This window comes from Sinocyclocheilus anshuiensis, unplaced genomic scaffold, assembly GCF_001515605.1.
Source record: "Sinocyclocheilus anshuiensis isolate Anshui unplaced genomic scaffold, SAMN03320099.WGS_v1.1 scaffold2129, whole genome shotgun sequence".
NCBI classification, from domain to species: Eukaryota; Metazoa; Chordata; class Actinopteri; order Cypriniformes; family Cyprinidae; genus Sinocyclocheilus; species Sinocyclocheilus anshuiensis.
The window spans coordinates 1,328,228-1,342,164 of NW_015552540.1; the positions used below are offsets into that span (position 1 = coordinate 1,328,228).

At 38.1% G+C, this 13,937-nt stretch overlaps 1 protein-coding gene across 1 annotated transcript in view; it reads right to left on the reverse strand.

Annotated features, from left to right (window-relative positions):
- Nucleotides 1-10,019, reverse strand: part of lgr4 (leucine-rich repeat containing G protein-coupled receptor 4) — a 29,777-nt gene extending 19,758 nt beyond the window's left edge. The window contains exons 1-3 of the mRNA XM_016454347.1: nucleotides 10,014-10,019; nucleotides 9,714-9,838; nucleotides 540-611 (exon numbers count right to left, since the gene is read on the reverse strand). Coding sequence (XP_016309833.1) covers nucleotides 540-611; nucleotides 9,714-9,838; nucleotides 10,014-10,019 — 203 coding nt within the window. The remainder of the gene's footprint in view (nucleotides 1-539; nucleotides 612-9,713; nucleotides 9,839-10,013) is intronic.
- Nucleotides 10,020-13,937: the final 3,918 nt, after the last annotated feature.

A 13,937-nucleotide genomic window follows, 5' to 3' on the forward strand; every position in this document is an offset into this window, starting at 1 on the left:
ACTATATGATGAATAAATCTCTTATACTTACATCGCACGTACAGCTGCACTTTGTTGTTTATAATGAGAGAATTCGCGAGTCAGAGTTCAGTCAGCGCGCGCTGAACAACATAACTCTGCTGTTTCAGTGATGACTCATCTGAACGCCTCTGATTGGCCATTGCATTCATAAGCTCAGCATAATCGTGTGTGATTGGTTAGAACGCGCAATACTGTAAAAACGCGGGAAAAGAAATATAGGCCTAATGCAGCAAATAAGCCCTAATATTAATTAGATAGTATTACTAGCCTTATTACATAGTATTACACGATACTATCGTCTATCGGCACAACCCTAAAAGGTACTCCATCAGACACTGACAGACTTGCTGATCCAGCAACAGCGAAATTCCTGTTAGTTACACAACACCACTTAACAACTCAACAAAACTCACAGCAGGATCTACTGCTCTCTCACTGCGCTGTACAAGATCTTCTCACTGGATGAACGAGTAAGCCTGTATCAAATAGAGGTGTGTGTGTGTGTGTTGAATACTTACAGGACTTTAAGCTGATGGAGGCCAGACAGAGCCTCTGGGTGGATGAATGCAAGGTCATTACCAGCCAAACGTCTACGAAGAGAGAAAGAGAGATACTTCATATCAGCTAGACTGCAAAAATGCTGGAGAAAGGGTGTCAAAGGGAGTGAAAGTGAAGTTATGAGAGGGAAGGAACTGTGAAGAAAGAGTGATTTAAAAACTAGGCTGGATGAGCTAGTGTAAAGTGTGGAGAAACGCACACCTGCGACTTTCTTTTTTTTTAACATTTATTTTTACCTTCACTAAGCACCACCTTAAGGTCATGTGTCCACCAAAGCATTTTTAGCCAGCTGAAAACACCAGATGCTCTGCTGAAAAAGCCTAGCTGTGAGTGCTTCTCCGTTTTCAGCTGAGACTCTTTGTTTGCTATGGTATTACGGAATATCTGCTAAAGTAATATGGCAGACGCATGGCGAATGAAATGTTTCTCCAAGCATTATTTTCATCATTTTGTGGTAGTCCGGGAAACACCATCTGGTGAACACATGAATGCTCGGAGACAAACAATATTAACTTCTCCATTGTTATTCAGTCGTAGTACAAGCAGGGTGTGACGGTTGGTCGGTGTGGTATTAGTCCATGTAAATTAGGTATAAGTAGCAAATAATACATAAATATACTATAAACATACACACATATAAAGTACATACATGATTATAATTATACATTGATAATAAAAGTTCTTGAGAACCTAATCAGCATATTGATTTCAAGGACCATGTGACAATAAAGATTGGAGTAGTGGCTGCTGTCAGTACAGGAATAAATTACATTTTAAAATACTGTATATTAAAGGGGTCATCGGATGCTAAATTCACTTTTACATGTTGTTTGAACTGAAATGTGTCTTGGCAGTGTGTACACACAACCACCCTATAATGATAAAAATCCAACCAGTGTTTTTTAAAAAAAAATTTTTTTCAATCACAATAAATCATAACCACTGTCTCAGATCAAGCTGTTCTCAGATTTTTGGCAGAGTGACGCAGTTCTGCACAGGCCCCTCCCACATTTGTTGACTGACACTGGTGTTTTACCTTAGACACGCCCTGTGTGAGCTGTAAACAGTCCCCCATTGTTTCGACGCCGGAGCAGGAGTAGACAAGAATGGCTCCTAAGTGATTGATGTGTTTTGTTGTTGGATGTAATAATGAACATAGCAGTCGTCATTTACTCCTGACATCAGAGCTGCTGAAGACGCAGTGGATTACATTTGTTTTTTAAGGGAATGCGTCCCCGATCTACCTAAATGCATCTATGTTCAAGCGAATCATTCGTGATCCAGCTTCACCTACAAAAGAAATGAGTATAAGTTGTTTTTTTATGAATCTTTGCAAATCGCCTTTTCTAATAATGTGCTAGTTAGCAAGTTCCATGACGAATGTGGCTAAAGTTTAGAGTCTCATGAGAATGGCTCATCACGGAAAAGAAGGGTGGGGTGAGCAGTAGCTCATTAGCATTTAAAGAGACATGCACCGAAACGGGTCGCTGTGAACAGAGCTGTTTTTGACAAGGTAAAAAGGGAGTATTTTACACTATCATTGAGAAATTTTAATCAAAGTATGTTATAGACTTTTCATTAAGAACCTAAAGAATCATATCAACTTGTGGAAAATGGGCATCCGATGACCCCTTTAAATTAGGAAAGAGCTGTACTATTTCACAATTTTTCGTTTTTTACAGAAATCTCCAGTTTCATGTCAATGAGACATTCTATAAAGCTTGTCCAAATTTGCAATGTAACTAAGCAGGGCATAGCTTAGCAAAGGGTCAACTGCTATGTGGCTTGGAAATCATAAACAGCCCACAGGCTTAGTGCGGGAGTACAATATATACAGCAGCTGATATCTGCAGTGCTGACAGTAGTGTGTTTGATAAGCGTTGCTCTCTCCTGAAGTGCTAACTTGCTCTTTGTTGGCAAAAGCCTCTCCAGACTCTCTGTCTGACTAGGCAGCACAAATACCTAAGGACGTGTCCGAATTTGATGGTTGGAATGAATGTGTTGTGGAGTTGATGAGCTCTGATTGTACAGATATGTTTTGGGCTGGACAACACAAACTGACACCTTCTATTCAGAGACAATCAAGTGGACATCTTGAGTCAGAATTTCACATGGCGTGTGAAGGCATGTACACAGGTTAAGCTGTACTGCACAATACATGCTAGGATGTAAATTGTTTGCATTCATGCATTTTTCAATGCTGCATGTGCCGTTACTGGTGTGCGAGAGTGTTTGTGTGTGGTAAGGCAGGTAGAAGGTCCACATAACTTCACCAAATCAGGCCTGAGAGATTAACACCAGATTTATCACCCACTGAAACTGGAGTCAGAGAACTCTCTCACACTCTTCTACGTAACTCTCTTATCATCTCTCTCTCTCTATCTGTTAGGAGCATAAATAGGCCACAGTGTTTCAGAAAGAACAGAAAGCCTTCTATTTGGCCCTCTCATCACAGGAAGTGCTGGACTGCACACATTTATCTAGATGTTTACAGCATCAGGATGTGTTAACTGCCCCTTGGTGGCCCTTAGATGTATGTCTGAAATAAATCAAATCTAAAATATAATATACAAACAAAACATTTGCATTGTGATTATTTCAATGCAAAAAAACAAAACGGAAAAAAACATGCAATGTCCAACCTCACTATAGCACCACCTGTGTGTGGAAGTAACCAAACTGAGAGAAAAGTCTTCAATGAGTTCTTCTTGCAATATCAAGCTGCACTAAGTAATTTTGTTTTTGTTACTGAATTTTCCATGACTATCATCTAGACCTATTTTTCCATTGACAGATTTGAAAGCTGCAACAAACTGTGAATTTTTGGAGGACTTAAAGGGATAGTTCACCCCAAAAATGAAAATTATCCCATGATTTACTCACCTTCAAGCCATCCTAGGTGTATATGACTTTCTTCTTTCAGACTAATACAATCGGAGTTACATGAAAGGGGTCATATGATGCGATTTCAAGTTTTCCTTTCTCTTTGGAGTGTTACAAGCTGTTCGTGCATAAGATAATAAAGGCCTTCTGAAGAGACGCGATGCATTTGTGTAAGAAAAATATCCATATTTACAACTTTATAAACCTTAATCTCTAGCTTCCGCTAACTGTCGTACGCTCGTTCACGAGAGAGTGGCGTTAAGCGGATGACGTAGCACGTAGGCACGTATCACGTAGGCAGGTGACGAACGCGGAAGTGCAGAGGAGAGAGAAAAACAAAACACTGGTCACGAATTAGTAATACAAAACGAGGATTTGTAAAGAAAAATGTCGGAGGATTTCAATATAAGCCAAGAGGACACTGGCTTTCCTTTGCTGTAAACAAAACTTGTTTCTCGTGAGACTAGCATATTCTCACCGGAGTTTACGCTACGCCTACGTCTACGTCATCCGCTGGAGCGGAAGTTAGAGATTAAGGTTTATAAAGTTGTAAATATGGATATTTTTCTTACACAAACGCATCGCTTCGCTTCAGAAGGCCTTTATTAACCCCCTGGAGCCGTGTGAACTTCTTTTATAATGGATTGGTTCCATTTTTTGGACTTCAAATTATGGGCTACCATCCACTCCCATTATAAAGCTTGGAAGAGCCAGGATGTTTTTAATATAACTCCGATTGTATTCGTCTGAAAGAAGAAAGTCATATACATCTAGGATGGCTTGAGGGTAAGTAAATCATAGGGTAATTTTCATTTTTGGGTGAAGTAACCCTTTAATAGCTTGAAATGTTATATTCTTTCTTGTCTGTTGCCTTTGATGTAAAACAAAACACAAAACAAAACAAACAAAATATCAAACAAAACAAAATCAAACGACAGCACAACAAAAAACAAAACAAAAAGCAAAGTAAAACAAAACAAAACACAAAACAAAATTGGATGTGAAATGGAGCATAATGAGAACTGGCAAAAAAAATCCAGGGATCATTTGCCCACTGAGCAACTGCTGTTAAGAAGAATAAAGTTCTTGGAAAAAAATAATGATGCACCTTTCAGGGTAAAAATGTCCCTCTTTTTACAGTCCTCCTTCTCTCTACCACACCCTTACATTCTTCATAATACCAAAGTATACTGTATATGTGGATAACTATCTTGTAGCACCATGTCTCCATTATTCACCTGTAGACCTGGAGAAAGACAAACAGGCAGAAAAAGGAAAGAGAGGGGGAAAACAACAAGAGACACTGGATAATACAGCTGGAATTATGATGGTGAGGACATGACAGGGGCGGCTTATCAGTCCACTGGATCATAGGGGTTCAGCTTCTTAGTGTTGAAATATTGCCACACACAAGGAGATGGATGGAGGGAGAAAACACAGGGAGAGATGGAAAAGACTGCTGGGACACTAAAAAGTTACAATTATGAACCGTCACACGGCCTTTGACAGAATATCTGTCTCTCTACAACCACGACACAAACCCCAAATTACACAATCAACTGCTGTCCAACTGCGCTCTTGTTTATATCAACACATTTGTTGTGGCACACCAATGCGGTTGAGTTAGCCTGTGGGAAACAGAGACATTTTCTCGATCCACGTCTCTCTCTCTCTACATCGTTTGGGTTTGGCTGTGTCTCAAAGCCACCAGATTTGGCCAGGCTTCCATTGCTGGATTCTTAAGCACACACTCATGGTCACTGCTCAGCAGTCTGATGCATTGCGAGGGGAGATGTCACCCCTGATCTTTATTTGTCTGGAACTAATCTAAGTCTCATTCTGTGGTCAGTGTGTTGCCAAAGCTGTGTAGTGCTACTCCGGCGTGTTGCTTTAGTAAGCACTTCAGTGAGCAAGGCAACTGTCATGTGACCTTCTGAACAACCTACCTATAACAAATTACAAATGAACCAATAAGGCAATGCAATGCAATACATCCAATATGGCAATGTCAAATTTTCCTACTGTATTGTTTAGGACACATCCAGCGAGGCTGGATTCAGATTGGTCCAAGTGACATCATTTGGAAACCACAGACTCTGATGGTGAAATTTTTTCCCAGGTCAAGAGCTTTAATGGTGCACTTTTATATAAGTTTAAAACACGTACTTTCAGTTCAGACCTAAATTAATTAAAAATAATTGCAGTCCTTGCAACTGTAGGTCACTGTAGAAATGCCTTTACAGTATATATCATCATAAAGCAACTTTAGGCCACTGGCATACATAATACAAAATAATGATATTTTAAAATAAATTACAAAAATGTTTTACACAAATTCATGAGAAAAACATAAGTGGACCTTTAAAGAGATAGTTATTCTAAACCTGTATTTTTTTCTTTCAGCTGTTGAACACAAAAGATATTTTGAAGAATGTTGACAACAAAAAATACAATGGAAGTCAATGGCTACCGTCAACTGTTTAGTTACAGACATTCTTCAAAATATCTTCTTTTGTGTTCAACAGAAGAAAGAAACTCATACAGGTTTGGAACAAGTTAAGGGTAAGTAAATGATGACAGAAAATCATTTTTGGGTGAACTATTCCTTTAAATACAAGAAAATCAATCAGACACAATCTCTGGCATACTCACACATACACAACTTATCAAGCCAGAGACACACACAAATCTAGAGAGGATTAATATTTGACAGCTCTGTATCTGTCAGTGGGGGTGGATATGTTTGAAGAGAGGGGTGAGGGTGTGTTTGTGTGTTATGATAGAAGACTGCGTGACTCTGAGGCAGAGAATGTTCCTCTTGGCTCTCTACTGTGCTGTCACAGGTCACACACACAAGCACATCACTGCTGCTGCTCTGTCAGGGTAAATGCGTACTGTAAATAGATGTTCTGCTTACGGTGATCTTTTATGCCTTCACCTCTACATGAGAACTACTTTTGAAAGGCAATATCTGCCAGCTTATTTCTGGACACCCACACTTTTATGCATAGCACTTTACAGACTCTATACATTATTATTAATTTAAACAATATGTTTTTCCTTTGAAAGGTTATAACTATTTTACCAAGCATTCTTTCCTCTTTTTTGTATGGATATAGGCTACTTGAAGATCTTGCAATGTAAATATAGCTGCTGAGTGGTTACAAGCCCAGAAAGTGAACTCCTGACCCTCGTGATAAACCACACCCATTGTGACCACTGAACCATGAGCAACCTGACAAAGAGCATCTGGCACAATACAGTGTTGTACAGGTCCCGGAGACCTCGCGAACCCCCCACCCCATTCCCAGATAGCACACGCTTCTGAAAACTCCAGTTGTCACGGAAACCATTGTTTTGCCCTCCTTTTTCCTGTCATGCATTCCTTCTCACAATGCGTTGAAAAGCAAATTGGCCTTTGACAAAGCACTGGAGGACTGTTTGGGAACGAGAGCTGAGGAGATTGGAGTGGATGAAAGACACACGAGGGTAAGAAAACACACTCCAATCAAACGAATAAAAAAAGGAAAAGAGACGAAAAGAGCGAACAGTGAGGGGGAGTCGACTTTGGGAGCTGGTCATTTCAGCAGTCTGGAAGCGCAGGTACCTGATATCACTTAGATGTTATCTGCCCTTCCTGCAGATGGGCAGACGCGGGATGAGTGAAGGAGTAAAGAAAAGACAAACACAAAGAAAAAGATCAGTCCCACCCAATGAGAGTTCAGAAATGACTTCAAACATACGAATACAGCCACTCCAAAACGGTCTAAAACAGCACGTGTCTGTTCCTTTAATGTCATTAACACGCTACGAACAAGTCAGACGTAGCTTCAAAAGCCATCCTGAGATGCTCTGACTAACAGTACTTTGTAAGATATAAGACTGTTCCAGATGTGCAGCACCACACTGATGGTGCTGTGGGTGGCCAAATCTGTTTCCCGCTTATTCTCTGTAGGTCCTTGCACTTTTTTTGAAGGGAACTCTCAAGGTCTAATAGGAAGTGTGTAGCTTGTTTGTCTGTAAATTATTTAATTTTAATTTTTTTATTGTAATGTTAATTTATTATAAATAATAAATAGTATTTTGTGCCAGTATTGTATATGGCTTAATTGACACTTTGTAGGGAGTTTGACTGACAATCTGACAATCAAGCCGCAATTTTTGTCCGACAAACAAACCAGACAGGAGAGTAGATTAACTTGAACTTGAAAAATGGTGTGTACTGACATCTTTCCGCCAGTGTTAATTTTGACAGCAAATTTTGATTTAGTTTTAGTCATATTTTAGTCATCTGAATTGTTTTAGTTTTAGTCGACTAAATATCATAAAATTGTAGTCAACTAAATAAAGTAGATTAACATCAACTAAATAAAATAAAATAAGTTTTTTTAATATGTGACCCTGGAGCACAAAACCAGTCATAAGTAGCAAGGGTATATTTGTAGCAATAGCCAACAATACATTGTACAGGTCAAAATTATTGATTTTTTTTATACCAAAAATCATTAGGATATTAAATAAAGATCATGTTCCATGAAGATATTTTGTAAATTTCCTACCGTAAACATATCAAAACTTCATTTTTGAATAGTAATATGCAATGCTAAGAACTTCATTTGGACAACTTTAAAGGCGATTTTCTCAATATTAAGATTGTTTTTTCACCCTCAGATTCCAGATTTTCAAATAGTTGTATCTTGACCAAATATTGTCCTATCCTAACAAACCATACATCAATGGAAAGCTTATTTATTCGGCTTTCGGATGATGTATACATCTCAATTTCAAAACATTGACCCTTATAAGTGGTTTTGTGGTCCAGGGTCACATATATGTATTTTATATATTTATTTCCTTTTTTATAGATTTGTTTTTAATTTCAGTTAACATTTATTTTATTTCAATTAATGAAGAATATTTTTTATGGTTTTAGTTTTAACTATAAAAACCTGATACTATTTATTAAATAATATTTTGAATAATATTCTTAGTCTGTCCATCCTGTGATGGGGAATCCCAGACAGAAGCTACAATAGTTGTTAATTAAATGGAAATTAAATTGAATTAAATTAAATTAAATACAGTTTATGTACCCAAAATATCAATAATGACCAGGAAAAAAGCTTGAAATACACCGTGACTCTTATTTTGAAATGTCTGCTCTGCGGACGCTGCTCATCCCTTTGTACAATGCAAATGTACGTAACTAATGCATAAGACATCAGTCCTGACTGAGTCTGACTGGATATCTTCCCAAATCGTCCTATTTTCATCTCGTTTTTATTCAATGGCGAAAATGACAATATATTTTCATTTTAGTTTTTGTCATTAAAAACTTTAGTTGTCGTCTCGTTTTGGTCGGTCAGAAAATGTCGTTTATGAAAATTATGATGAAAATAATGTCAACGAAATTAACACTGCTTTCCGTGGTTGTGGAATGTCTATTTTGTGCTATAACTAGTAAAGACAAAAAGAGATGATCGGTTCACGTGCCGCTTGAACTGAGGTGCTAGAGATCTATCACAACACATTAAAGAGCCACAAAAAAATGGTATTTATTTTTTAACTTTCTAAAAAAAAAAAATGATAAAATTTGAAAGCGGAGACTTTGTTTCATACCAAAAGTAACCTGTTCTGTCTTGTCTGTTGGAGCGTTGTCAGTTTCCTCTTTGCTCCATGATGTAACTAAATGGGGCGGGCCTTTGCGAAGGGTCATTTCATGTTATACTTGAATTAGTGCTGTTATACTGAATATTCACCTGAGTGGATCTTCTGCGGCAATGAGCCCTGAAGCCTCATATAACAGCACTAAAGCATTAACAGTGATTGCAGAGTCAAAGTGTCTGGAAGTCGTTCATTTTCAATCTGAGGCGACATGAGCAACACTGTTCAGCAGACTTTAATTCATGAAAATGGAAAGTGACACAATGTGGCGGCTAGCAAAAGAAATGAAGACAATGTAGCTCACGTAATCCAACAAGCTAACACTGAGACCAGCGGTGATTTAATGGATGCCATGTGGATTTAGCTTTAAAGTTGTTTCTGCAGTTCTATAAACATTTCAAAATCTCAAAATAGACAAGAATATTCAAGAATAATGACCAAAAGATCATCTCAAATCATCGTGGAGATGTTCCATATATAATCTTTCAATGACGGTGTTTGAAAAAAGTGTCAAGCATATATAAGAAAAGGAAAACAGAGCATGAGGGGAAATAGTGAAAGAGAGAGAAAACAGAACTGATCCTCACAGTTCTTCCAGATAGGGCAGGTTTCTGAAGACATTAGCAGGCAGCTCAGTGATGTTGTTCATGCTGATGTCCCTATGGAAACAGAAGAACAAATGCTTGTAGTCAGTGGTTGAACGGTACCGTTTCTATATGTTAACACAACATAAACAATTTATATTTGCTGTTTGGATGCATTTCTGTTTGGATTTTCATTTTCTGGTTCACATTGTTTACATTGACTTCTTCACCATTTTGCATATAAAAGAATCATGGATGATTTCATACTGTGAATTTGCTTGCTTTGGGTTTGAACTGACTTACCAGCATAACTAAAACTGGCCATGTGCAGGCACTCATTTTAAACAGAGCTTTCTATTTTCTAGATTTCATGCTCATATCATGTTTTATTCAAAGGTGCTCCCTCCCCAATCCAAAAAGACCATTTATTAAAAATAAGCTGTAAAAAATAGGCATGTGAAACTGCAGAAACTAGACATGTAGCATCTGAAACCTTGAAAAAATGTAAAGCTTTTTTTAAGTATATAATTATAGTACTGTAAATAGTGTTGTCAAAAGACCCGGTACTTCGGTACCAAGTCGATACTAAAAAAATTAAATCGTTACGGTACCAGGTTTTTTTAAGTACTGGTGGTACCGAGTACCCGGTCAACCCGGTTCTTGATGCGCTATCCGAAAGGTGCACAGATGACGTGGCGACATCAAAAGGAGGAAACACACCAAACTAACAAAACACTTTAAAGACACCCAGATCAAATGAAAGAGTTCAAGCAGGTAAGTTTCATTTTAATTTTTTAATTTGAATGTCAGATTGAAATGAACGCTGTTATTAGAGTAGTTAATCATTCGTATCAGCGCGGCTAACGCTAATATAATTTTAAAAAAAAAGCTTTTTTTTTATTTTTAGCTAACTTAGTTGTTATTCTTGGCTGAATAACTCTAGAATGTTTTCAAAAGCCCTTTAAAATTAAATATGTACACAGTTTGGATTAAATGAAAGTATAGTAAAAAATTTTAATTAGCATGTTTTTGTGTTTTGCTAAGGTACCGAAATTGGTACAGAGAACCATGGATTTTCACTGGTATTGGTACCGAATACTGAAATTTTGGTACCGTGAGAACACTAGGGCTGGGTGATCGAATACTGAAATTTTGGTACTGTGACAACACTAACTGTAAATGCATTTTAAATATAAAATCTAGTTGGCAACAGATGAAAAAAGAAAGAGTAAAAATGACCCCTATAACACAACTCAAAATAGAAATACTCAAAATCCTGTCATGAGGCAACATACTGTACAGTATTTCAATTTGACAAATTTCTTTGAGCGGTCCCTCCCACAGCTGATGTTCATGCTTTACAAGTTCAAACAGAGATCTGCATGTCTGTGACGACTGATAAGACCTGAATCCAGATCAGACAGCGAGATCAAGCATCACGCAACAGTAATAGAAGAAAGCAGAGTGTATTTGATGTCATCAGTACTGCACTATGGTGATTAACCTCTCATCTTGCAAGTATGACATCAGAGGCTTACAAGTGTTTGGCTGGGAATAAATGTATGAATTTCCACCTAAAAATCTATTTTAATATATACATACATATCCTTATTTCTCATTATCCCTCGTAATCTCTCCCGCTCTGCCTCTTTACCTCAGATCCACATTACTGGCACACATCTCAATACATTGTGCAAATATTACAGCGACCCCATTTGTTTGACCCCAGTGATTTCTTTAGAATTTATGGTTATTAGTAGAGATGCACCGATTGCAATTTTCTTGGCCGATTCCGATTTCCGATTTTTCGTTAGTGTGATCTGCCGATACCGATTTTTGCCAATTCCGATTTTCTTTCTAAGAACTATAATTGACAGCATATACAAACAAAAATCTACTTTTCTTCAACGCAAAGTTTTATTTTCATAAAAAAACACAAGTAAAAAGTCAGTAATAAAATAAGAACAAATAAAAAAATGGCAAACAACAGCACAAATAAATGCAATAGAATAAAGAGAGCTATGAAACTAAGTTTTTTAGGTTAAGTAAGTTTTTATTCAGGTAAGAAATACTACAGAAATTAAAGTAATCAAATGTAAAATAACACATCAGGTGTGATTTTACATTTGATTCCTTTAATTTCTGTAATCTTCGTTGTAAAAATTAAATACAGATAAATGCTTACCATTAAAGTTATAAAACATATTCAGTCAAGAGCAGAAAATAATTTTCTTTGTCTTTTGTTCTTAGATCAGTGGTGGTGCGCGCGCGTTTGGTATAAGCGCGAAACCTGCTATATATAGCAAAGATGGGTGACAAATAGGTTTATAGAGCTTTTTTGTTTGTTAAAGATGACCAGGGGCTAATTTTATTGTGCTTTTTGTCATCTTGAAGTTTAATAGCCTCTAATCATCATACCTGTAGACAGAATGGAAAAGAGTAACATCAAACTGCTACAGAAAAATAAAGGAAAATCATTCAGTGGGTTTGGAGTGAGTAAAGAATGGTGAAACATTTCTTTAAAGTGCCCCTATTATGGGTAATGAAAGGTTCATATTTTGGTTTTGGGAGTCCCCAATAACAGGATGACATGCATGCAAGGTCAAAAAACACTTTCATTGTCTTATAATATGCATTTATTTTTACCTTACTTGCTCAAGCAGTGCTGCTTTGTGTACAGCGTTACCGCTATTTTTACCGCTCCAAAAGCGGCACCTAGTGGCAAAGAATGAATTTGCATTTTCATTCTTTTCATTCGGAAAAGAACAACAAGTGGGCGGGCAATATGCTAATGTTTCATGATGACGTCAACATGAAACGGCTTAGGATTCGTTTTAAAAACGACTCGTTTCAATTTTTCAGAGTCGACTCTTTCTTTTAAGAGACAATAACTTTATACACGGTGCACTTTCAGTTTTAAAACTTTGCAGGATGTTTTCATTCACTTAGAGCTGTGTTACACACTGCATGAAAGGTAATTTTCAAAAATCCATAATAGGGGCACTTTAATAAAGTGAAATTCTCTAGGTTTTCCCTCATTCTCTTTTTTTCTTCTCTTATTTATATAAAACTATCTATGTCCCTCCTTTTCTCCCTAAGGCTCCGAAGCTCTGAGCATAGAGAGAGACAGAGAGAAAGAGAGAGAGAGAGAGAGAGAGAGAGAGAGAGAGAGAGGAGGCTGTCAAGGAGACGGAGAGATAGCATGTAGCAGCATGACAAAAATGCAGGCAGTACACAAAGTGTTTTCCTCTCTCTCTTTCTCTTTTCCATTTGGGCTGAAAGGTGAAGTGTGTGGGCAGCTAGAAAAGCAAATGGTAGATCCGCAGCGAGAGAGGTCAGAACACTGACCTTAAAACACCCGCCGTTAGAGATGCCACAACACAAACTCGCAGAGAGGAAATGAGAACCAGTGCATGTAAATCATAATAAGTGTGTTTTTATGTGACATTCTACTTGTTATACATCTCAGTCCTTTTGTTTATTTATTCTACCGTATTCCAGCCAGAATTGTGTGTGCGTGATTCAGTCTTTGTTCTGGAGGAGATGCACTGAAGCCCGGGCAGGTTTTTCAGCTCAGGCTGAGATCTTGATTAGGAATCCATTATACGTGGCTTCAAAAGCCGGGCTGCAAACAGTAGACATGGAGACTGTGTCTGATGGAGCCCAACAAACATACTACAATAGCTAATGAGGCACATCCCCAACCCTGAAGGAAGAGAAAAACAAGGGGATGATATCGTCCGCCATCTTGGATTTCAATGCAAGGGCTGTCTTGAGTCTTGAAAGCGTATATATGAGCACGAGGGCCTCTGGCCACACTGTGTATCAGATTACCCCCCAATCACACACACCGAAAGGGGCCTCCCTATCCCCCCTGCAGCTATGACCTTCCATTGCTCCGCTATCTTTTTTTTTTTTTTGGATCCGCAGGTTACCTGCCCTATCCAATTACCCTTCAGGCTGCTTTCAATGGACCATGTACCACCAGAACACTCCCCTTTCTCCTCTCATTCCTTATCACTCGCTCTTTCTCTCTCTCTCTCTCTCTCTCTCTCTCTCTCTCTCTTTCCCCCTTGGTGGTGTCCCTGGGCCCCTATTTGTGCAGCGGTCCCGGTGGTCCTCTGGATAAATTATGTATTACTGACAGTCCTGTTCCTCCTGTACTCACACACACACACACACACACACACACACACACACACACGCACTCCTTTACGCCTGCAGCCT